Genomic DNA, 25,168 nt, shown 5'->3' with positions numbered 1-25,168 from the left:
TATTATTATATATATATGTATATATATATATATTATTATTATATATATATATCTATGTCTACTATCTGATAAAAGTGACTCTCTGTCGATTCATAGATAATTATCTATATATGTATATGCATATGTATACATATATGTATATACATATATATGTACACATAAATATAATTAGTTATATTTAATTAGAAGATATGTCATTTGGTTGACTAGAAGATTACGCTTAGTAGGTAGAGATATGTATGTTTTTCATCGTCGAAAGGAATGTCTCTCGTGGATTGGTAGCCGTAGTTGTTGTTCCCCGTGTCCGCTGTTTGTATGCAACGTGTTCCGTTTGATTTTCATTCGTCGAGATACAGAGACCAAATACCGTCGATCGTCGAATCGTTTCGTAAAACGGAGAACCCGGCTCTACCCGAGAGAATTCGGCACTCATCTCCGTTAAAATTACTGATATGTATCTAGACTGATATGTGTTGCGTTATCGTAATGAAAATATTAATACATCGTAGCACTGTATACTTGCTTTTTTTTTTTTTTTTCTTTTGTCTCTTAAGTAAGGTGCGCGTTATACCCTGAAGGAACGCGATACGATGCTCGATTTGTACCTGCTTCGCTTCTCATTCTTAAAATAGATATATGTATACGTACTCGTGTATACAGAGCGATCAAAATACGGATCAAAGGATCCAGAGGCGTACAACTTCGACGAGAATTGACAAAAATTTTCATTCGTGACAAGCATTCCGCAAATCCCTCTTTTTCTAAATTCTGGCAAGTACTATACACCTCGCGATACCTCGATCTTCTGTTCGAATCACTCTGTATACACTATATATATATGTATATATACGCCTATGTGTTTGTATACGCGTATACATAAGTTATTCGTGTATTTATATTCGATTGAAATCGATCGGTTACAGAATTCTGCGATACCATTTTCGACAATCATCCTTAGGTTCGATCTCGTTACGCCAAAAAGACCGGAAGTCCTTGGTAGGACCATCGTGTGGTGTACTGTGCCAGCAGTAATCGTCGGTTCGCAAGCATGTAGGTGCAGTGGACGACGTATAAATCTATAGAGTTTCCTAACATACGCGGTGCAAGCTGATCATAGACGAATCGTTCAGAATAAATCTGCGCTTTCGATCGATCTTTTCTCGAGGCTAATCACGTTTCCTTTGGGTCGTATCACGTGCATTCGATGTCCCGTACGCTAGGGACAATTCATACGAAAGACACGTGATAGTATCCACTGTGACAATAGCGGAGATACACTCGCCAATATACGAATAATTACATTTTCATTATAGTCTATTACGTTGTGCAAAATCTTTGTAATTTAGCTCGCTTTGTCTCTTATATATTTGATGTATATACTATTGTTCTCTCCTGTATCGTTATTGTTGAGTATATGTCCGCGACTGTGCATCTGCAGAGGCGGGATTCACGCATACGCGAACGAAACATGTCTATTGACACGAGTATATCGTGACCAGATCAGAAGCACAGCTTCAGTAATAATCGACAAGTGTTATAAGAACGCATGGGAGCCTGGCGACGGCGAGATTTTCAAACACGCGAAGCATTATAAAGCATTGAAGGAAGTTTTCAAGTTTCCGTGTTATCTCGACGAATAAATTATTCAATGCTGAACGCGTTTTATCCGGATCCGGTTTAAATATTAATTATCGGTTGAAACGAATCGGCGTGTGCAGCGAGCGCACGAATTGAAAGAACAGATCGATAGATACTACGCTTGAAGCAATTCACGCTCGTTTCTCTACCGACTTTGTCCCTTTTTCTGCTCTTAGAAACATATTATAGCAATTGATTTTATTTCACAAGCATCACAAGCATCAAACAATTGCTCTAACAGTTTCTCGAGTTTCAGCAGCGCATTGCAACTTCCGTGAACTATTACATGTCATCGAACGTAGGTGAATCTAACACACTGGTCAACAAATTCTAAACAATAGTTTGTACAGAATCCTGTCAGCTTTCATGAAATTAATACTTTGTCTTTGTTAATTCACCACAGTTTACATTTAGTCTCCAGCAATAGTCTGCTAAAATTGTTCGAATTTAGCTTTAATTATGGCAATTAAAAGAATACATGTTTGCCGTCGACCAGTGTTATTGCTTCGAAAACGAGACACTCTTCTTTCATGTATTTCGTACCACCGTTAAGAACAAAAGCAATTCCGATTATTCGTATACATTTCGATGCTTTTTCCCCCTAAACGAATACAGCAACGTAACGATAGCGTTCGATTAATTTGAATCGTATTAAATATACTAAGAACCGTGGACGACAGGCGTGTGCGGAATACGTGTTTCGAGAAATCGCGTGTCGTGTAACGGGCCGACGCCATGCCGGCCAGGGAAAGTAAACGACGTTAATTAGTATCGATCGTCTGCTGCGTGACGGCCGAACAGAGCTGCCCGGGCAGAATATAATTAATTGACCTGGTAATTACTAAGCTCCTGGACTCCGGCCCTCGTCGCGATGCCCTACCCAGCCTAGCGTTCGTTTCTGGTTTTTTTCCTGTAATTCGACCGGTAGCGGTCCGTAACACGAGAACGATAAACAACAGGCGGGCGTCCATCGCGGCGCGATAGCGAGTACGCGTCGATAAAGGTGCACAGAGAGATACGGGAGAGCTTGTCGACCCTTGACATTTCGCTGGAAAGTTTAAACGTTCGGTGCTCCCATGCTTCCCGGGAACGAACAGGACTATATATCTCGGTGCTCGCCGGTGTCCTTTGCGAAGCAAGACGGAGAAGACATCGAGAGGAAGCGAGCGGAGAGGAAACGAAAGAAGGAGGAGCGGAGATAGGGCGTCGAGGGTGTTCGGTGAATGGCGAGGGTCTCGCGAAACGGATACGCCAGGGGACCCGGGACTTGAAGCGACAAGATAGTGCGATTGTAATACGATACAGTCAACGTGAGAACGCCTCTGCAGTGTTGTCTCAAAGGGATGCCCGTTCAATCGAGGAATCCGGTCTTCACCAGCTTCTCCAGGAAGAACTTCACGTCGCCCAGCTCGGAGTCCTTTATCCCGATGGATTTCAGCATGCCCAGGTCCCCGTTCTCCACCGCCATGAACACGGAGCGCAGGTGCTCCAGGTCGGAGCGCATCAGGTGCAGGGCGGCGCCGAAGTCCTCGATCGTTTGCGATTCTAGGAACGCGGATTTAAATCAGATAGGATGTTATCGTTAAAATTCAGATTGGGGGACCAACGTAGCCAAGAAATTAGCTAAATCCCATTTTTCGAGGTCCTTTGGTTACTTGACCATCGACGACCACGACTATGAAAGTTATTTTTATTTAATATCTTGCAAATTATCAAATGCCCGTAGTTAAAATTTTGTATCAAGCACACCCTCGACCTTACAATTTTGATGCTGTGAATGTTTACCATTTCTACCTTCTTCCATCTCGGTTTATGATGTTATCAAAAACGTTGTGTTTCGGGGTTGGGGAATTAGCCGAGCTTACCAGAAAGTGCTATAGCCACCGCGTTCACTCCACCGAGAGGTTTTAGCGTGTCCCGCGCCTTGGTCCCGAACAGTTTCTCGAGATAATTAGGACCGTGACTTGCCAACAACGATTGCAGGAAACTGGCAGTTTCCTCTACCGGTGGTCTCTTAGCTGAAATACGAAACAAAGTGTTGATTGATGCTTATACGTACTGAAACACTGATAAGTGAAATGTAAAGTACAGTCACAGACGAGGTACACGAGTAGACCTTACATCCAATGTATTTTTTCGCCCCATTTTTCTTTTCATTACCATTTTCGTGTCACCCTCAACATTACCAACAGGTTGCACAAATGAACGCAAAAGGAAGTGAGACAGAAAATGAAATTACAGAATCATTCCTTGGTCACGCATTATATTTTCGATAAAGAATTTTTTTCTCGAAAGTACGTAGGATTTTGGGGGTATGTGTATTCACCAAAAATGACTGTAATTGTCCCCCGCAGACAAAAATAATTTTTCCAGAACGATTTGAAATTTTTTAATTTTGTCAAAAAATTTGGCCACCTACTCGAATTTTTTTCTCGAAAATGGTTAGGATTTCAAACGTATGTCTATTGACCAAACATGATTGCAATTGACCCCTGCAACCGACAATAATTTTTCCAGAACGATTTGAAATTTTTTTTTTCGACGTAAAATTTGTCCACCTTCTTGAATTTTTTTCTCGAAAATGATCAGGATTTCAAGGGTATGTCTATTGACCAAAAATAATTGCAATTGACCCCTGCAACCGAAAATAATTTTTCCAGAACGATTTGAAATTTTTTAATTTCGACGTAAAATTTGTCCACCTTCTTGAATTTTTTGCTCGAAAAAGCGTAGGATTTCAGGGGTATGTGTATTCACCAAAAATGACTGTAATTGTCCCCCGCAACCGAAAATAATATTTTCAGAACGATTTGAAATTTTTTAATTTTGTCGAAAAGTTTGTCCACCTTCTTGAATTTTTTTCTCGAAAATGATTAGGAATTCAAGGTTATGTCTATTGACCAAAAATGATTGCAATTGACCCCCGCAACCGAGAATAATTTTTTCAGAACGATTTGAAATTTTTTTTTTCGACGAAAAATTTGTCCACTTTTTTGAATTTTTTACTCGAAAATGCGTAGTATTTCGGAGGTATGTGTAATCACCAAAAATGATTGTAATTGACCCCTGCAACCGAGAATAATTTTTTCAGAACGATTGGAAATATTTTTTTCATCGAAACGAACAGAGAATTGGAATAATCCGACAATGAAAACGGACACAAGGTTACGAGGAAGTTTCCATATGGCACGACTAGAGTACGTTCAAAGGTTGAGTTATACTAGTCCGGTATTACTACTTCCCTACCTATTACGAGGCTAGCATCGCTAAATTGTGCAGCAAAACATCGATAAAAAGCATCCCAGTCTGAAAACAACCAGCGTTGTTTCGCGAAGTACAGCGAAGAAGTAGCTCCGTAACTTCATTAAATTTATAATAAGTTCGTGGAACTTTTACTGAACTTTGTAGTCGATTGGAACTTTCGTAATAAGAGGCTGGAAACCGCTTTAGAAAGAAATATCATAAAAATTCACGAACATCTTGGATAATCAACGAACCAGAGACGTTGCGCCTAGAATTTTTCCCTTCTTTAAAAATATAGCCAACCTGAAACGAACTGATTTTATCTAAGATTTGTGGATTCAATCGTGGGGCGTTTACGGATTTCGAATTTGAAAGAATTTAAAAAAAAAACTGCACAATAAATTTAAACCTAAACGTTGATTCACCTGGCAAAAATACAATAATTAAAATGTAGATTTTCACTTTGAATTTTAGGGGCGATTTTCATCTATTGAACACGTTTCATAAAAATTGATGATTTACAGTTTGATACGTTCCCTTATAACTAGACTGCGGATCTTTATGCAAATTCACAATTTTATTAATAGAATTAATGAAACGGAAGCTTCGCAGAGGGCTGTCTCAACCCCTAAATATAATAATTCGTATCTTACTTTAAGTATTTCTTATTAAAATTTCCTATAAATGCATAAACATCCGCAGTCTACTTATAACTCAACTGAAACTGTGCGATTGGAACAGATGGATTTACGGAACGAACCGGTCGTGTTTGTAATTGAAAAGGAAATTTACCAGCTGTGCACAATCGTGTATCTTCGTCGTAACCGTCCTGGCAATCCGGCGCTCCATCGCAGAGATACTGAATCGAGATACATATTTTGTCTCCTGGACACTTAAACGGCTCGTACGGACGACAAGCGTCTTCTGTAACACGCAAGAATAAACATTGTTCAATCCCCTCAACTTACACGTCGATTACATATTTCTTTTTAATGTTTTACCCAACCACTTTGTTTCACAAATACACAAACAGGTAAATCAGAAACTTCGAGACAAGAAACATGTGCGTAACACGTTCGCTACCACGCGTTTACCAACACCGATCAAGAAACTAAATAATAGTAACACGATTTTACTCTAACACAATTTATCGAAACAGCGAATTTGACAAAAAAGTGTGAAGATAATTAACGAATTCGTCCAAGAGATTTGTGCGCGTGGCAACGTTCAAATTAATATGCATAGACGGCATTTATTGGTAGTCAACAGCATGTGCGATATTGACCGAGCAATATTAAAGAGGGAGAACGCGATCTCTTACACGCGACATTGGTGCTGCAAACGGTTTCTTTTCACTAACGTTTAATGGACTATTAATTTCATTACTCCGGAGCGACCGTTCGCGGCACTTTCGCAAATTAGAAGGGGGGTTCTTAAGCTGAAAACCAAATATTAGTAACGTTCTGCGTAACATTTTAAAAAAATACATTTTTGTAGCATTCTTTACGCTGAATCGAAATATGAATGAAGCAATTTACCGTTCGTGACGTTTTCCCAAATTAAAGAGCAAGGGGTAATTTAGTTGCAAATTGAAGGGGGGTTTTTAAGCTGAAAACCAAATATTAGTAACGTTCTGCGTAACATTTTAAAAAAATACATTTTTATAGCATCCTTACGCTGAATCGAATTATGAATGAAGCAATTTACCGTTCGTGGCGTTTTTCTAAATTAAAACGGAAGGGGGAATTTAATTGCAAATTTTCTAGGTAATATTTGAGAGAAAAAAAATATATTTTTTAAGACAAAATGTATTAAGCCAAGGGTTAAAGGAGGTGGTAGATACGTACTCGTTGCATGATCATTACTGGTACTGGTCCCATAAGGTACCAATACTAAAATAAAATAAATTGTTCGTAAACATATGTCTACAAGACAGAACATAAAAATGACTTTAATCCTTGCTGTCTTGTTTGATTTTTAAGTTAACCAGAAGTAACTCTGCGCCTTTCAAATACATACACATGGAATGGAAATTTATTTATATCCTTCCTGTACGATATTACCAGCTAGAGAATCTAATGCTAAGAAGTGTTCGTAAGTGTACGTCCGCCACTGTACATCGATCGTTCAACCACGAAACGTCGGTCGACGAGGTAATTCGAGCTCTACTCATTACCGTAAGAAACTTAACGCTGTTTATTCTTGGACGGAATTTACCCTTTAAGTGACGTTTATTGCTTGAAGCGATTGAGCTCTACTCACTGACAAAACGGACCACCTCTCCGCTCATTGAATCGAATGAACAACGTACAGCGTATCACGGTTCGTCTTCGTGATACGCTTAGTGTACCACGTGGACTCAAATTGCCACTTAAACGACGCTGCCTTAAACCGTTATAATAAATTGTACAAAGATTACAATTTATATACGATACAACATCCCGGCTGTTCGGCTCGTCCCTGTCTTTTTACATGTTTTTCCTAAAAAAAAAATTACCAGAATAAACCCACGGTGGAGTTCTACCGTATTTAAATGCGAATTTCTAGCAACGATGCACCGAAACAGTTCGTCGTCGCCATTTATCGTACGCGATTTCGGTTTAATCGCATAAAATGCGCGGGACCGTCCATAGTCCAAGAACAATTCTCGTGCGAGCGTATCGTGGTTGCGTTCGAATTCGATTTTCGGCCAAGTTCGAGGCGAACACGGTGACTTACCTGTACGCTTCGAGTTGAAGTGACCGTAAAATCGACTCAAGTCGATCGCCATGACGGCACGCGGAAAAACAACACACGTACTGAGGGCGAGGCTAAGCGCAGCCACGCTGGTGCAGAACCTTTGGACCATTCTCGGCCGGCAAACGGTTGACAACTCTCCCGACGAGCGTGTTCACGCGTACTGCGTGGTTTCTTTTGGTCGGGCGGGTAGGCGACACGGAACTACCCTCTACAACGCGACGCGAACTGTAGCGAATCTCGAGCTTGTACGGGGAGAAACGACGTAAATCGAAGGACGATTGTCTGTACGCGCACCGACCCCTCCGAGGAAAAATACGAGTACGATTGTTCGCCTCCACTCTTCCTTCTGTTTGGCTTTTTATTTTTTTCTCTCGTTTTTCACAGCCACCCACCGTCTCTCTATGACTCCGAGTGGCTGGCGCGTGACACGGGGTGCATAGGCACTGTGAACACACCTGCGTACGTACGTACCATACATGCCGTGTCGAGCCGTATCACGATCCCCCACTCCTCGCGATACCTTTCCTCGGCTGGGTGGGGGCTCGCGTCGGAACCCGTTCGGCCAATCGACTCGCGGCTCTCGCTGCCCGCGACCAATCACGGCCACCGACATCAAACATCCTACCCTGATACACCCACGCAACCCTTCTTCCGCCGAGTCGCATCGATTTCAACCGCCCTGCGCCCGTGCGTAACTTTTGTTTATCGTTATAACGTTGCGTTTACGCCGCGATAAGAATACGCGGGCAGGATATGCCTGCCGTGCGCCACCTTTGGGAACCAATGGGAAATGGTTCGTACGATTTCGAGGAACTCGCTATTTAATCAACTTAACGCGCGACCTCGACCTCGCCCAAACAATTGTCTTTCTCCATGGCGAGCGGGCTCAGCGAAATTTTCATAATTCCGTGCAATATCTCCAGAATACAATTGTTATGTCGAGAAGGGGCTGTCTATTCCCAGAAAATGTTGACACCTCGGTGTTTCTACAACAAAATAGAATGTTAGTTGAATAGAACTACTTCTAAATAATTTGTAATTATCTTTTCTGATTTACTCGTGATCCTGTTGCCTTAACAAACATTATGATAACTCTTCACAGTTAATCTTCTAATGTAAATCGAGCTAAAATCAAATTTACTTCTCCTGTGTCAATAGACAACGTACTGGAACTGCGACGTATCTGTTAATTTTCTCCATCGCGCATTATAATTGGCGGGCTGAGAATCAGAGGTGTTCGAATATCAAATTCGAAAAATTTATATTAACATCTTTTTTTCAAATCTTGAAAACATTGTCTGTTTGAAAAATGATAAAAAAGAGAACAAACCGTTTAGATACATCATAGTGATGCAAGTCCACCTTCTGAGTTCGTTAGAAATAAAATGGCTGCATTAGTAAAACGTACAAGTATAGTCTGGATTAGGAAATTCCGTTCATTCAAAAATTATGTGCATTTAATAAACAAAATTTCTATTTTTACCGACTACAATAATTATCTTACCGATATGTTTATTTTTCTCTTTCGTTTGCCCTTTTTTAAATTCGGCACAATACGAAGACGAACTTCGAAGCACGGTAAACTTGTCGAAGTTTTACACAGTGATTGATCTGCATGATTTTTAAATGTTTCTAACGGCTATACTTTGTACAACTTTTTTTCTTTGCACCAAAACTAGGTCTACTTTAGTTTCGGAGATACCTATTAAGAAAAATATATTAGTATCTACAACATATCACACCGTGATTACATCGTTTGGCGATTGTTTACGCTAACGGAGACGTCTAAAGTTACATCGGTCTTTGTCGATATGTGCATTTGATATTCAGCTTTGGCTTGGATCCCGATTTTCATACAGTTATCCTATCTCTTTACAGTACATTCATACATCTGAAACAAATACCGATTGCGTTGTTAAAAGAAACGACGCAACGACGAAATGACGTAAGTCGGATGCGATTAAGACGTTTGAAAACCGAATGCGATTTCAAAGACAATCGCTAGCTAGAAGCACGTAGTGTATCGCATGGCTTCGTGAATTTGATATACATTATTCATACTCATCGATAAAATACTCTAAATATTGAACGCGATTCAAAAGCCCAAGCTAACCCGCAAACACCGCATCGTTTAAACGTCATAGTAGTTAATTAGATTTTTGATCGACTTCGATCGACAAATTGATCAATACTTCGCGTTGCAATATTACGTAATAATATAATGAGTAACTCTTAATTGCAACGAGAACAAGATTGTACGCCCCATGTTTTCGCGCGTGTGTACTTACTTTGAAGATAATAAAAAAATGTCGACGTAACTTTCCGAGTTTGTAGAAACTTTAGCCGAGGCTACAAATTTCAGGGATCCAGTGAAAAACAGAAAAAAAAGTCGAGCGTAATTTAGCTCCGTGTTCGCGTAGTACATAGATACGTTTACGTATTTAACAAGCATTAAATTTTCTTTAGCGAAAGGTTCTAAATTCACGGTGTTAACCATGAAACATTTTAAATAAACATACCCGATTGTTCGGCACGAATACATTAAGCGTAATGAATATGTATAACATTCGAGAAATGCGTATGAATATATTATCGAATTACTTGCCTCGCTATATTTTACAAATAACAGCATTAATTACATGTATTATTTTTCTACTATATACGAATACTGTCTGAAGATAGCAATGCCTGAAAATCTGATATATTGATACGAACTCGCAACTTTCGCGGTAACTTCGTAACCTACATAACCTGAGAAAAATATTGATATACGTAAGTACGCACATAGGTACATACTTACTAGGTGTTCCGATTGTTCTTAGAACGTATCGTTCAAACAATAAAATGGTGTTAATAAAGTAATTACGACGAGATAATGCCGATATTATTTGCTATGACAATTGCATTGACAGAAACGCCACGAAATCGAGTAAACAGATGAAAATGTGTCGAACCGAATTTTGAAGAAACGAACAGAATGGAGGATCTAAAATTTAAATTCCTTGGTCTTATTAACAAACAGGTAAATAAATTTATATTAAGTTTGCGACGATTAAATATTATTTTACATGTAACGATAACATGACCACGATTATCCTTTGTATTTTGTGCTGGTGCTTTAGGTTATGTTGCATTGGTTTTCTACATGGTTTTATGATCTATTTCATGAATTACTTTTGTACGGTTTTAATGTTGCTTCGTGTTAACCACTTGTGCTGGAATTAATTCTCCAATGTGCGTTACCAAACTGTTCACGATAATTCCAAATGAACCATAACTCGAAATTAAAGGACACGGTAGCGTTCCACACCAAAATGTCATTTCTATATAAATTTTAGGCAGACGCGTACAGTAAATCTGTTTGTTAATAATTTTATATGGAATGATAAACTTCAAAGCAATATGAAATAAGAAATGGAACAAGAAGTTTCATACAATTCCAGGTAGTTTCACTGAATTTTTTGTTCTCTGCACAAAACTTAGCACCCTCTTCGAGGGCTTTTTTTTTAGCAAAGTTTTCAACATATCGCTCGCTTGTTACACGACATAAGGCTTTCGAATAACAAAGTTATTCCAGCACAAGAGGTTAAAAGAATATAACCTAGCATTTATATTTTTCATTATTGTTTAGAATGCAACCAAAGTACCCCTTATGGGTTTACATTCAGACTTGCTCAATCCACCGGAGACACAAAAATTAGAAGACGTACAATCAGAAGCCGACCAGTCGACGGAAAGTGAACCTGTCCCTGATCAAGACATATTAGAATCCATCGAAGAAATTTATTTTAATACAGACCATAATTTTGATTCTAGTAGGCACGAGCTAGAAAAATTACCAAATGTTTTGCAATCCAAAGAGATCGATAAATGTTGCAAAAAGCTTAAACAACAACATCAGGTCGTTTCGAAGAAAGTTCTACAGCTTATTTTGCAGAAGCAGAATGCTTGCAAAAAGGAATTTGAGAAAATCTTGCTGATTCAGGAACAACTGCAGGATGTTCTAGAAATATGTAGAATGGGAAGAGCGGACTTAAAATTAGCTGAAAAGCAATTTACGACAGCCAGCTTGGGAATACTAGCAAATTATCAAAAACGTCAAATTATAGAGGAGTTGTTAAATAATTTAAATACTATAAAGACATTGGTACGTTTTTTCCTGATTTTACTTAAATTATTAATACGATGAATGCGCCACAAATTGTTGCTTTTATTTTTTCTTTGTAGCAACGTACGGGAGACCGATTACAGGAGCTTTTGAATGAAAAGAATTATCCTAGAGCAATTTCGTTACTTTTGGAATGTCAAAGCGCTGCGCAGACTTATAAGCATTTCCATTGCATTGCTGCTTTAAATGGAAAATTACAAGATATTTTAGAACAAGCGGAAGAAGCATTGGATATTATGCTTTCGAAAATGTGCACGCAGTTCGATGTAACTATTTATACATCGATACAAGAAGCATATTCTCTATTAGGGAAAACTCAATCTGCAATAGATCAGCTGCACATGCATTTCACAGCGGCAATCCACAATACTGCCTTTGCTGCTGTTCATTCGTACGCAGGTGGGGACACGAAAAGGCAGTACAAACAACTCTGTCAATCTGTGCCCTGTGAAAATTGCATTGCTTGTCTAACAGAACTGTGTAAATCGCTCTGGACGATATTAAGCTCCTATTACTTGGTAGTAAATTGGCATAATACACAAGAGAATAAAGTAAAATTTGATCCTGACGTTAAAGATTTAGAAGGGACTTTTAGCAAAGAGTATGTAAAACATAAATTAGGGAACAGTATGATTCGGGTATGGCACGATGTCGAAATGAAAATATCAATATTTTTAATGAATGCTGATTTAACTTACATCAAATTTGAACAATTTGTTCAAGTTTTGGGTATAGTTAACAGGTAAAAGAATGTTAAGCTATCCCGTGTTAATTTTGCTATAGGTTAAATATACGTTATGTTTACAAGAAAAAAATATTTACAGATTAATGGAAATTGGAGAAGAGTTGTGTGGTTTCAAATCGGAAAATTTACAGGAATCTATACGAAAACAATCATTATCATATTTCTCTCATTATCATGCATCGAGGCTGGATGAACTCAGAATATTTTTAGAGAATGATGGTTGGGAATTGTGCCCCGTGAAATCTAATTTTGTAGCTACTCAATTGCAAGAGTTTAAAAGTTTAAAACCGTCGCTGAATATTTGTAAAGTATGGAATAGTTTAGATAACTCGAACGTTAGCGAGAATGATAATCCTATGGGGTTAGAATGGGTTCAAAAATATTTGGAAGGAGGCGTATCCCCGTTTTCCATAGGTTTAGACGATACGATGGACGAAGATATTTTGGTAAAGAATGAGGTATGATGTTGTTTCGCGTAAAAATAATTTACTACTGGAAATTAATCGAGTTTTTAAATGAACTGTTTCTTTTTTATGTATTTATTTGATCATCTATAAAACATATGTATCATGAAATGCACGTATCGTTTAGGACAATCCACCGGGATACTATTCCGATGAATCAGACGACGATATTCCTGATGAATTGAAGCACGAATACGTCGATGACTCGGATCATGTTAAAACGAATAAAAAGAAATGCAAACTAAAACAATCAGGACCCATGGTGACGAACACTACGTTAAGTATATTGCGCGTTTGTGGTAAATATCTACAAATGTCGAGACTTCTGCGCTCGATCGCGGTCACTGTCATACAAAGTATGATACAATTTTATGAACTGTGCTTCTACACGGTACATTTATTCTTTACTTCGGATCTTGTAAGTTCGTAGTTCCATATACTTACGTATACACGTATACAATAATGATTTAAATACACAATATTTGATAGCGACGATGAACGATTTTCGTTTCTTTCAGCAAATAAATAGCGACTCGTTGTACAGTCCAAAGTTAAAATTATCATTGGCAAGAATTAAGGAGAACTTAATTATCTGTGAGAACGATACCGAGGACAATATTAAATCGAACTCTGATAAAGTACAACAACCGCAGCTTTCTTCCACCGTAAATTTATCACAGCCGGAAAGGCTTCACGGTTTGATCGAACGTATCGTAGCAGTGGAGTCTTTGATATTTTTGGGCCAGCAATACGAAGGCTTAAAACCGTATCTGGAACATCTTATCGCGACTAGTCCGCAGCGCGGTTTCCTCCATCAATTTTATATGCAAACAATAGCGTCGACGACGGATTTAAGAAAGCCGGTATATATGGCGGTTGCGTCCCAAGCATTCGACGTTACAAACATTTTAATTTTAATGAACAAGGTCAATTGGGAGGTGACGGATGTCATGTCTCAACATAGTGGTTACATTGACTCGTTGCTTCAAGTATGTATATTTTTAAGTAAACGTGAACAATTTATTATTTATGCATTGAGATTTTTGTAACACACACAGGAAATAACCGTGTTGAACGAAAGACTGGAGAATATTGGAAGTTGTCTTCCTTTGTCAAGCGATGTATATAACGCCGTTTGGGAAAATGTCGCACACCTAATAACTCATACTTTGGTAGAAGGGTAAATAATTCTACATATTACGGCTTTTCTATCTTTCCTAGCGCTTGCCTTACCTGTATCGATACGTGTTATAGATTCTCGAATGCCAAAAAGTGCTCGAACGGAGGTAGAGCACTGATGCAACTCGATTTCACGCAACTGAAGTCAAAATTCGAAACGTTAACTTCTCTAAGACCGATGCCGCACAGAGAATATGTCGAATTATACATTAAAGCATACTATCTTCCAGAAAATAGTTTGGAAGAGTGGATAAAAGAGCATAAGGTAATTAAATACATCGGTATTATTTTACGTATCGTTGTATTGATATTTTTAAATAAATTATCGTGGATGTTTATATTACAGGAATATTCTGTAAAACATTTAATTGGCTTGATTTCTTCGGCGTATCAGAATAATAAGAAAACTCGACAAAGATTAATAGCATTAATAGAAGAACAACGGCCCGGTAGATAGCATCAGGCTATACATTATAATACATCTCAAGACTACGTCGAAATAGGAATTGCTTGAACCACGAATTCATAGAAATAACTAACAGAGGAAGAAAAATGTATTTTTTTTTCCTTGTAAATATTTGGAAAAAATATTATTGTACCGCTGAAGTAAGTGGGTCAACTTAATATCTCTCTAGTTTTCATGACAATTACATTTTTTTTTTTTAATCAGCGTGTGTATCTCGGGTCCATAATATGGCTTTTAATCGGGGGTTGAAAAGCTTCCGAAGGTAACTGTTTGAGAACCGAAATCGATAACGTAACAGTTTCCAATTCCTGGTTTTAATAGATCTGTCGAAAATTAGTTTGTAAAATTAAAGGGGTATGTGATAAAATTCAAAATCTAGTATCACTGGGATATACATCGTTAAATAATTAAACGAATCTCATATCGAAATTTATAATTATTATTAGATTCGTACGATACCGTTAGTAGTCCTATACACATGGAGATTTATTAGAGGTTTTACTACGAGTTTCGTCGACCGACCTTCGTGCTGATCATTATTGACGAGATAGACGATCGATGAAATTTGTGAACAAGGGTTCCGGTAAACCCTTTGTTATGTACGAGTCGCTTCGCGTATAAACATGTTTAATACAATCGTGTATTTTTCACTCCGTATAATAGGAAACGTATAAAATTTATTACAGTATTAACGAGATTTTGAATGAAAAGTTGCGTGCGCTTTCAATTTCGAAATTCAAACGTTATTGGATCTGATAATGGTAATAACTTTACGTTTGACTTACGCTTTTCTATACTTAAGTTCAATGGTCGCTAACCTTAAAGAATATAGAAGCTAACTATATAAGGTTTACAATTTCGATGAACTATACGTGTTGAAAGTGTATAGCCAGTGGCAGATTATTTATTTATGTTCGCAGAGGTCCCGCCTAATATTTTAAAATACCGTGATTTAAATGGAAGAAAAGCAAGGCATCGATTTGTATTTAAACGTTTTATTTGTATAGTAAAATATGTAGAACAAAGTTATAAGTACTGACCAATAAAGTCAAAATAAATAAAAAGATAATTTATTTGGTTGGTTTGGGGGTCCCCCTGATGCATGCCAGGCTCAAGGTGTACACTTCCGCTGACCATGCAATAATCTGCCACTGCTTTTATATACATGTATGCGCGCGCGCGCGCGCGCGTGTGTATCTATAATATGTAAATGACAAAAATGGAGAGAATTTTTTGGAAACAAAAATAGCTGTACTTCTAGGGTATACAAACGTTAATACGGGCAACCATAATTCGTTTCTACGATCGACAGTTCGACAACTACTGTTTTTTTTTGTCGTTGTAGAAACGCCGATGTAAATATTATTCTTCGTATTCGTTTTATTTTTATAGATCTTTTCATATATAATATAATAATTGAGAATATTTTTTAAATGTATGTTATTTCTTATGAAAATTATAACATCTATAAGTTTGTTGAAGTTACGATTGAATTTTTTTTTGAACGAAAATCACAATCTGTCGTTTCTTTGATATTTTTTACATTTCCCTGTCGATTTAGTAGCAGAATATTAATTGGATACTTGCAAAAATGTTTTAATGTATTTTAAAAACGATTTATAAATATTAGGTGCAATTACAAATATCATATTCAAATACATAGTATTTTCGCATTTTGAAAAAATGCTCTTATAATTTAAAAGTGTCTTTATTATACAAATAATAATAATTATTATTATAATAATAATATACAAGTACATATATTTTTTCCAGGTTTATCGGTTTTCAATTTTGTAAAAATTACCGTTATTTATCTATATAATATTTACTGTAGTATTACACTTATCATATATTTATATTGTAGCTTTTACTTGTACTAAGAACCAAAAAATTCTATTGCACCTTTAGTTGCTACTCGCAATAATATTTTAACATTCACCACTTTGCGAGAAACAATACTGTTCTTTAGCTAACAACTTTTTACACCCAGGAAAATTTATATAAAACGATGATCGATCAATACGTATATTATACGAACACGTGTAACTGTCTCCTGTTTGCTGATTAAAAAGTATTTTTAATGTTTCGTATAGCTTTTGTAAAATGAAATAAATAATTGCAGAAAAACAACTTTTCTACGTGTAAAATGAATTTTCTAATTACGGACATCATTGTCGTACGACTGAAAAAGAATTGTTTTTTATTTGGTTTTCGAACAGTGTAATTTAATAATATTCATCGATGTTGGTGCATTGAGAATTCTCTGGCTAATAGTATAGGTCAGCGTTTCCCAATTTTGAACTTCGTGGACCGTTATCGTTAACCAAGTAAAATTTATAGTTGATAAAAAAGGCGATCATGTTTTCTAAATCTACTTTCAGTTTTCTCAAAACATTTAATTACAGATGAAACACAGCGCCTTGAATCATCGCTAATCTTTTTAGAAATAAACGATCCATGAAGTGATTGTTAAGAAACGCTGATAATTTATTGAAATAACTGATTTTCTTCCTTACTCCGAAGCGTTTTATATTGAGCCCTGCATTCTGAATGGCCCCTGTTAAAAAAAATTGTTGGAAAATATAAAGGATACGTACTTGTAACTGAATGAACAATGGATACGGTGATATCGATTGCTTACTTTGACAATAAATCTGTTTGACAATGTTATGTACTAATATTATGTAAAGACGTATGCCGTAATAATTATAAAACTTGCATACGCCCGTTCTGTTTTTTTTCCTTAAGCAAAATCAGTATCTTGATTATAAATACTTTTGTTATTTCACATTGAACAGAGAACGAATAAATATATTGCTATTAGATGAAACTCGCCTTCTTGTTAAAAAGAGAATTACTAAAATATATGTTGCAAACAATTTTACTATCGCTTGTAAGATTTGTATGATCTCAGGCTTTGGAGATTTAATACTGCAATATGTACTCTATGGTTACAAAACATATGTTACAAACTATCGTGAATAAAGTTCGAAAAACGAATTTTCCATTGGTTATAAATTTAGTAATTCTCGATAACAAATAAGTCGAATGTGAAAAAGTGTTTGCAACTATAAAATAATGTGTAACTACGCTTATATTAATTTTTTTTTTTTACGTAGAAAATTCTATTTGACGTCACACATAATTCATATTTTCCCCGATTTCATTTCTTTAAATTTTAATTCAGTTATAAGTACATTATTCATACGAATAAAGTTTATTGCCAAAATTTGTTTGCCGTTTCATAATATTAAAACATGTTTTTTTTTTTTCTTTAACAATAACTAGTCTTCAACAAAGCTACTCCAGTTACAATTATTCCATCTCTTTCATTTACAATTAAAACAAAGGAAAAACAAAAAATGACACAACATTATATACCTTTCATATGAACACAAAACTGATGGTAATGATGCAGTATAAACATGTATAGCCATAGAGCACTATTCAGTACTAATGAACACACCTAGGAATAGTACATTACATCTTTTCCAAAGCCTGTCCATGACAGTTAAACATTAGCTAATCATTTTGCACATTATCTTTCATTAAATGTGACGCTTAACGTTAATGGTACAGATGCCAAGAAAATGATTCCGACACTTGTATACCTGTATAATCATTACCAATATTTCGTGTAAAATAATACAATCTGTTAAAATCCTAATGCCTTAATGTAATTGTGGAATGCAAATAAAATTGTTGATAGAGCAACAGATTGAAAGGATAACATACCATTGTTACTTTGTTTTAGTTATAATGTGTAATTCTGGTATGCGTTACGAAGTTCGTAAAAAAAAAATTTCTTTCTTTTTTGTCGAATTAATAGTTCATATTGATAAATACGTTTATCACTCTTATTCTACAGATTATTACTTAAGAAGGAAACAAACTGAGACTCGCTAAAAACGTATCTGACTCTTTCCCTCTGCGATCTAATTCTAGTTTTGCGTTATCTGACCACTTAACTGGTAAAAAATATTGGCAGATTCGATGCTGTTACGTTTCGAGTAACATTGTTCCTACTTTCCTTCTCTGTTTTTTATTTTTTTTTTGTTTTGAGCTCGTAATAATAACAGATTAAAAATGTCATATTAAATCCCGTGATTTGCCATTTGTGCGTACAGAACAACCCCATCAGTATATATACGTGTGTTTACGTATATTTAATGCATTTTAATGAAAGTAAAGTATAAAAAAAAATATGTATATAGAACCGTGAGAAGTTTTTGAGGAAAAAAAAAGAAACAGTAAATTGATCGATATGCGTTAAGATGTGACTGAATTGGAAGACGATCCAAAAAGGAGAAAAAAAAAAAAACGAATGGAACGGCGAAGTAACTTTTTAAGCAAATGGTTGTTTACAAGAATTTATCAATGAATAATATCTTGGTGCTATATGAAGCCAATAATGTAAGTGCTTTGAATGTTTACTCACATATATCAATGAGATTATATCTATGAATATTATGTGATACATATTTATGTAACATTGACAACGACCAATGAAAACTTAACTTCATGTCTGTGTTTTGGGCATGACAGTTTCAATTAATCATTGTATCAATGATTATTCTCAAATTGAAAAGAATTTTTATATAAATGCATCCCTTAATATCATAAATGGCTCTCATCATTTTTGTATTCACTTACAATTAGTATCCCATAATACGATACACACGCGCATATACATATATATAAATTATAGTAAAATGTTGAACATGATAATCTAATCAATATTGTAATAGCTATTTTCATGGACTTCAATGAACAGTTAGTAACAAAGTCTATATCTTTTGGTACTTCGATAAATTTCTATTTATATAGTATTAGTATTACTGAAACGCACAATTCAATATTAATGGTTGTGTTACATTTGCTGTTGTACGCTTAAAATGATCTCTTTTTCCCTTATGGATCTTTACGATCATTATCGGTTGCATTACAGAGCCTCTACATGATAAATAAAAATGAAAATACAAAGCAAACGTACATTCTTGGTATGTGGCTAATCGATGAAAAATAAATATTTGCTCATAATTTATGATTACTGGTCAACCATGTAAGGCCTTCATAAAGCCCATCACCAGTTGTGGCACATGATGGTTGAACATACCAATTCCTGTCTCGTATCCTAGTTAAACCCAACTTTTCTTGTATTTCGTGCGGTTTCATTGCTAGAAATTTTAAAATATTCAATATACCAACGTTCTCTCTTTCACTCATTTTGTATACGCGTGCATGTGTGTAAATATCAAATCTTTCAAACACATAACCGACAAACATTAATACTCACCATCAGGAAGATCTTGCTTATTTGCAAAAATTAAAATAATAGCATCTCGCATTTCTCTATCATTTATAATTCGATGAAGTTCTTGACGTGCTTCATCAATTCGATCTCTGTCTGCACAGTCTACTACAAAAATAAGTCCTTGTGTTCCAGTATAATAATGACGCCATAATGGACGTATTTTATCTTGTCCTCCAACATCCTGAACGAAAAAAATCAATTTGTTCAAGCTACGAAAATTTCTGCGATAATGTGGTAAAAAGATTTAAGATCCATTGCTTACCCAAACATTGAACTTAACGTTCTTATAGGTAACTGTTTCTACATTGAATCCTACAGTTGGTATAGTTGTTACAGACTGTCCTAGTTTAAGTTTATATAGTATTGCTGATATATAATTAAGGAAAAACTATCGAGTACAAAACACAGTGCAGTTTTAGATGTTCTTTTCCTAGTTTTCAAAATGTTCTATGTAAACAAAAGAATACAAATAAAGGATACTAGTTTTCCCAGCAGCATCCAATCCTAACATAAGAATTCGCATCTCCTTGTTGCCAAAGATCTTTGACAACAACTTGCCCATCTTGCCAGCTGCTTCCTACACGCCTGGCACCTAAATTTAACAAATTTCAACCTTTAGAAAAAATTATTTACCTACTTTCTAAACGTTTAAAGTGCAACAACAACATGGCAAATAAAATAACAAGTTTCTTTGATCTTTTACTCCCAAATTAATAGCAAATATTTTTCGGCATTATTGGGACAATTTCTCATACTAAATATTCTTCTTAGAAAAATGCGGTGTACCAGAAACAACGAATTCTATTAATCTCTAACCTATATCTGAAATTTGTTACTTTAAAGTATGAATAACAATTTAATAAATAGTGCAACTTTTGAATATCGTTAAAACTCAAGGACGTTTCCCCTAACCTATCGAAACAACACGTATAATTTAAATAAACAAACGTTAATAAAATAATACAACGCGAATAAATTCTGTGACACATTCGGAACATAATCGGGTACACTATTAAAAATTTTGTTAATTTAAAAAAAAAAAAATGAGCAATAGACCGCGGAATAATACCGAACAATCGTCGCGATAAATATTCCGATCGGTCGTGTAACTTGCATGACAATTGATGACGAATTTTTTTTTAAAGAAATCCTTCGAGTCAGCAATCGCTCGAAGGAGTGTAACACGAAGCAGGCGTAAATGTAACTCACCGAAATACATTTACAAAGGGCGAGTACTTTATCATGAACGCGTAGACATATCACATCGCTGCACATAACTTATCGTTACAGCCGTAATATTGCCGCAGCATCGCCAGAAACGTTATTTAGGCATGTACAGCATGATGTCTCGTCGTAAGTCACAAGCAAACACGCGTGTAACTTGAACGAAAAATCGCGATCACGTCTGTATGCATTGGGGCTCTGACAGAGAATTTAAAGCGCCACCGTCTGTCGCGATCTTTTACTAACCCGTAATTGGCGATACGTTTAAAAATTTTACATCGCGTCGGGTCTAGACGAGTATATATTTCTATTTGGATGGACAGCATTAAAAATAATTACAAGGCTTTGTTAGCCCACTGTCACATGCGACACGTTCAAAATTAAAATCGACGTAACAGCGAAGATTATTACGATACAAATGCATCTTGATGACTCAATACGAAGCATAATAATATCTACGAACGTAAGCGCGGTACCGGCCTATACGGGCCATCCAGTAATTTATAGCATAACTGTAAGGAGGGACACTCGTTTAAAGGTAAATGAAGAATGTGACATAAAATATTCTTATACAATGCTCTGTTTAGGAAAATGAAATTGTTTCGATGACATAACGGGCGCAGCATCCATACTTACGAACATGGATAAGGTAATAAAATTTTATGTATTGTAATTCTATATTATGTTATATATTACATGATAATTACATATCATATTACATTCCACGTATAATTAATTAATCATTATTGTTACGAAGTTACAAATTATATACCTCTTGTTAATCTTTCTTGACGCACCCTTCTTTAAGTATTTAAATATTTTTCAGCTCTACGTGTCTACGCATGCGCACGCCGGTAATCAACTGATTAACCGATTAAAAACGATTAAGAGCATAGATCTTTTCGATGAACATCTGTCATATTCTTATTATTACTCCAATTATTTTCAAGGTTTTCATACACGAGTAATCGTACATAATTCTAATTTTATGAAAGATTTAACACTTGAACATGAATCGATGCTTCAAATATTTAAAAAATACCACATAAAAGACACGAATATTATTATTTTTTAGTTTAGAATGACATTCAATGATTACAGGTAACGTAGGTTACAGATGCTCTCTTGGAATGAATTTTAACGTTATTGTCATGAGTATCAGACTCCAAAATATTTTAGTTTTGTATGGCCGGAATGCAAGGTCGTTGGTTCACTTCGCATCCTTTCACTTTCCGCTGTCGTTCGTTGTCGAAGAGATATAAAATTGTCTTCGGAATCCCCGTGAAGTTATTGAAAACCCTTCGGTTTTCTCAGCCGTATCTCGTAGATAAAACGGGAAAACGAGCCAGTAATATCGTACGGCTACGAAAGGTTGCGGTCTCGGTGTTTATATTTGAGACCCGAGTAAGAAACGATGATCTTTCACGATCGTCGTCGCACGTTCGTAAAAGTAAAATATGTTAGAAAGGAAAAGGAGAATCGACAGAGAGGCTGGAAGGGTGAGAGGGACCGATAAGAGAAATCGAATCAAATGTGCTACGTGGAATCGTGAAAGTGAAGGTGTACCCCGCTCTACCTATGAGTTGGGTTAGGTTACAAACATCGGCAGGATACCTGTTGCTTGACACGTTTCAAATACATTCTCATTGATGCTAGAAGCACAATACGTATCGTCAGACGCATTTTTTTATCGCATTAATGATAACGGTGCCACGATAACGGAATACTGCAATTGTTGACAGTGCACTCAGGATTGTCAAACGGGAAACATACGAATATGGAGTCACTTCGAAAAAGTCTCGTCGATTGTGGCCAGGAACATTTGTTAAGATTCTGGGATCAACTGTCAGAAAACGAGAGAAACGAGCTTTGCAAAGATATACTTGAATTAGACCTTGTGGAGGTGACATCGTATTACCAGAAGGCAATATGTACTTCCTCTTGTATGCTCACGAACACATTAGACGATAAAGTATCTCCTATTCCGAAAGGGAATATTGCATCTGTTAAAACAACGAACAAGGATACGCTGAAAATGTATGAGAAATTAGGATTGCAAGAAGTCGCGGATGGCAGAGTGGCTGTGTTATTGTTGGCTGGTGGTCAAGGCACTCGACTGGGAGTACCTTATCCCAAGGGCATGTACAATGTTGGATTACCTTCTGGTAAAACTCTGTTTCAATTACAAGCAGAAAGAATACTTCGTTTGCAAAATATGGCAGAGGAGGAATGTGGGAAACGAGGAGAAATAACATGGTATATATATTATTTTTATCGATACAACGATTTAGAAATTGTATAAAAGTCTATATCTTGAATAGAATAATGTTTGTTAATGTTCATGACTTCCAGATGGAAGCCGTGAACATCGATAAGAACTCAGGCTGCTAAAGCCTCGAATCTCAAAATAATATTTAATTTTTTCTCATTAGGTATATATTAACCAGCGAAGCTACCCATGATACGACCGTTGCCTTCCTTAGCGAACATAATTATTTTAATTTGAAAGAAAGCAATGTTAAAACCTTTATGCAAGGCATGTTGCCGTGCTTCACGCTCGAAGGTAAAATTATTTTGGACCAAAAACATAAAATTGCTAAAGCACCGGATGGAAATGGAGGATTGTATAGAGCTATGAAAGTACAAGGAATATTGGATGATATGACGCGACGTAACATTCGTAGCGTCCATGTTTATTCAGTTGATAACATCTTAATAAAAGTGGCTGATCCTATTTTCCTAGGATACTGTTTGTCTTCGTCTACCGATTGCGGAGTTAAAGTCGTAGAGAAATCATCGCCAAACGAACCAGTAGGAATTGTCTGTAAAGTATGTTTATAGACATCACGATCATTTATAGAATACCGTTTTATTATTCTATTTTTTATATTATTTTCGTTACCACAGGTCGATGATACTTATCGAGTCGTCGAGTATAGTGAAATATCGAAAGTAACAGCTGAATTACGTCATGACAATGGACAGTTGGTCTACAATGCTGCAAATATATGTAATCACTACTTCACGGTTGATTTTCTGTGTTCTGTTGGTAATGAGTACGAGAAGGAAATGGAGTTGCATGCTGCAAAAAAGAAAATTCCATATATCGACGAAGATGGGCGTAGAAACGTGCCTACATCGTCGAATGGTATTAAAATAGAAAAATTCGTATTCGATGTATTCATGTTTGCCAAAGAATTGGCAGTTTGGGAAGGAATTCGCGAGGAAGATTTCAGTCCTCTTAAGAACGGAGATTCCGCTGGTCAAGATTGTCCAAGCACCGCTCGCAGTGATGTACTTAAACTTCATAAAAAATGGTTACTAAATGCTGGAGCGACAAGTGTTACAGACGATGTAGAGGTAGCTCCTTTGTTATCGTATGCAGGAGAAAATTTGAGCCACGTACAAGGACAATCGTTCGGTGGTCCTTATGTTCTGGAATAATACAATCAGTTATTGTTCTGCATTGTTTTTACAGCAGCGAGATTAAAGTATATCCTTATACTTGTTAAAGAAAATCTTTAGCTCGTTGCATAAATACAAGCTTCATTTTTCTGTGATTTAATGAAAAAATTGAGAACTTTAAGGACGTTAAGAACTTCGAACGACTATATCAAAATTTTATACCAGCGATAGAAAAAAGGAATCGTACGTTTTAGTCGCATTACGTATCGAATCATAAAATATGAGAAACAGTATTTCGTATATACGCATATATACCTTCATAAAATGAATTAAGCCAGAATAAAAACAATGTGCAAATAAATTTTTAAGAATTCTTCGTATTTTTAAATACAATATAAATCGTAATGCTTTAAATTGCATTATAAATATTGACAATTTGTACATCTATATGAAGAAAGTATAACAAAATTCATATATTTTGACACTTTGCATTTACAAACATTTTGTATAGTCAATACAAATGCAATAAAAAATGGAGGAAATTTTTAAATAATAAAGAAATGCATATTCATTGATAATACAC

General features: G+C 36.0%; 4 protein-coding genes across 12 annotated transcripts; 2 read left to right on the top strand and 2 right to left on the bottom strand.

Moving 5' to 3' along the window:
- Positions 1–141: 141 nt before the first annotated feature.
- Positions 142–10,039, bottom strand: LOC122404855 (prohormone-4). 4 transcript variants are annotated; one of them, XM_043409154.1, is made up of 9 exons: positions 9,909–10,039; positions 9,416–9,511; positions 9,125–9,322; positions 8,951–8,985; positions 8,678–8,840; positions 7,600–8,606; positions 5,674–5,805; positions 3,504–3,656; positions 143–3,183 (listed from the first exon to the last, which is right to left on the bottom strand). In XM_043409154.1, the coding sequence occupies exons 6-9, from the start codon at positions 7,727–7,729 to the stop codon at positions 2,990–2,992; spliced, it is 609 nt and encodes a 202-aa protein (XP_043265089.1). In that variant the 5' UTR covers positions 7,730–8,606; positions 8,678–8,840; positions 8,951–8,985; positions 9,125–9,322; positions 9,416–9,511; positions 9,909–10,039; the 3' UTR covers positions 143–2,989. The 4 variants fall into 4 exon arrangements, with proteins under 4 accessions (XP_043265092.1, XP_043265089.1, XP_043265090.1 ...); XM_043409155.1 differs by having other exon boundaries at positions 7,600–8,840; XM_043409156.1 differs by lacking the exons at positions 8,951–8,985; positions 9,125–9,322; positions 9,416–9,511; positions 9,909–10,039 and having other exon boundaries at positions 8,678–8,905.
- Positions 9,504–16,203, top strand: LOC122404854 (syndetin). 4 transcript variants are annotated; one of them, XM_043409150.1, is made up of 10 exons: positions 10,269–10,392; positions 10,533–10,642; positions 11,252–11,767; positions 11,848–12,530; positions 12,613–12,991; positions 13,125–13,415; positions 13,516–13,986; positions 14,056–14,177; positions 14,252–14,441; positions 14,523–16,199. In XM_043409150.1, the coding sequence occupies exons 2-10, from the start codon at positions 10,598–10,600 to the stop codon at positions 14,631–14,633; spliced, it is 2,808 nt and encodes a 935-aa protein (XP_043265085.1). In that variant the 5' UTR covers positions 10,269–10,392; positions 10,533–10,597; the 3' UTR covers positions 14,634–16,199. The 4 variants fall into 4 exon arrangements, with proteins under 4 accessions (XP_043265086.1, XP_043265085.1, XP_043265084.1 ...); XM_043409151.1 differs by lacking the exons at positions 10,269–10,392; positions 10,533–10,642 and adding an exon at positions 9,504–9,565 and having other exon boundaries at positions 14,523–16,203; XM_043409149.1 differs by lacking the exon at positions 10,269–10,392 and having other exon boundaries at positions 10,416–10,642; positions 14,523–16,198.
- A 213-nt stretch (positions 16,204–16,416) lies between these two features.
- Positions 16,417–21,370, bottom strand: LOC122404856 (ADP-ribosylation factor 6). 3 transcript variants are annotated; one of them, XM_043409160.1, is made up of 6 exons: positions 21,166–21,370; positions 20,437–20,548; positions 20,219–20,322; positions 19,939–20,137; positions 19,636–19,819; positions 16,417–17,245 (listed from the first exon to the last, which is right to left on the bottom strand). In XM_043409160.1, exons 2-5 carry the CDS (start codon positions 20,516–20,518, stop codon positions 19,677–19,679), a joined length of 528 nt encoding a protein of 175 aa, XP_043265095.1. In that variant the 5' UTR covers positions 20,519–20,548; positions 21,166–21,370; the 3' UTR covers positions 16,417–17,245; positions 19,636–19,676. The 3 variants fall into 3 exon arrangements, with proteins under 3 accessions (XP_043265095.1, XP_043265094.1, XP_043265093.1); XM_043409159.1 differs by having other exon boundaries at positions 16,417–17,199; XM_043409158.1 differs by lacking the exon at positions 16,417–17,245 and having other exon boundaries at positions 19,422–19,819.
- Positions 21,371–22,414: 1,044 nt separating this feature from the next.
- LOC122404717 (UDP-N-acetylhexosamine pyrophosphorylase) lies at positions 22,415–24,917 on the top strand. The gene is made up of 3 exons (XM_043408938.1): positions 22,415–23,436; positions 23,613–24,009; positions 24,088–24,917. Exons 1-3 carry the CDS (start codon positions 22,958–22,960, stop codon positions 24,622–24,624), a joined length of 1,413 nt encoding a protein of 470 aa, XP_043264873.1. The 5' UTR covers positions 22,415–22,957; the 3' UTR covers positions 24,625–24,917.
- Positions 24,918–25,168: the final 251 nt, after the last annotated feature.

This window comes from Colletes gigas, unplaced genomic scaffold (genome assembly GCF_013123115.1).
Source record: "Colletes gigas isolate AHSC1104 unplaced genomic scaffold, ASM1312311v1 Colletes_gigas_Sc00003, whole genome shotgun sequence".
Classification (NCBI taxonomy): Eukaryota; Metazoa; Arthropoda; class Insecta; order Hymenoptera; family Colletidae; genus Colletes; species Colletes gigas.
This window is presented reverse-complemented; position numbering and strand designations above follow the sequence as displayed.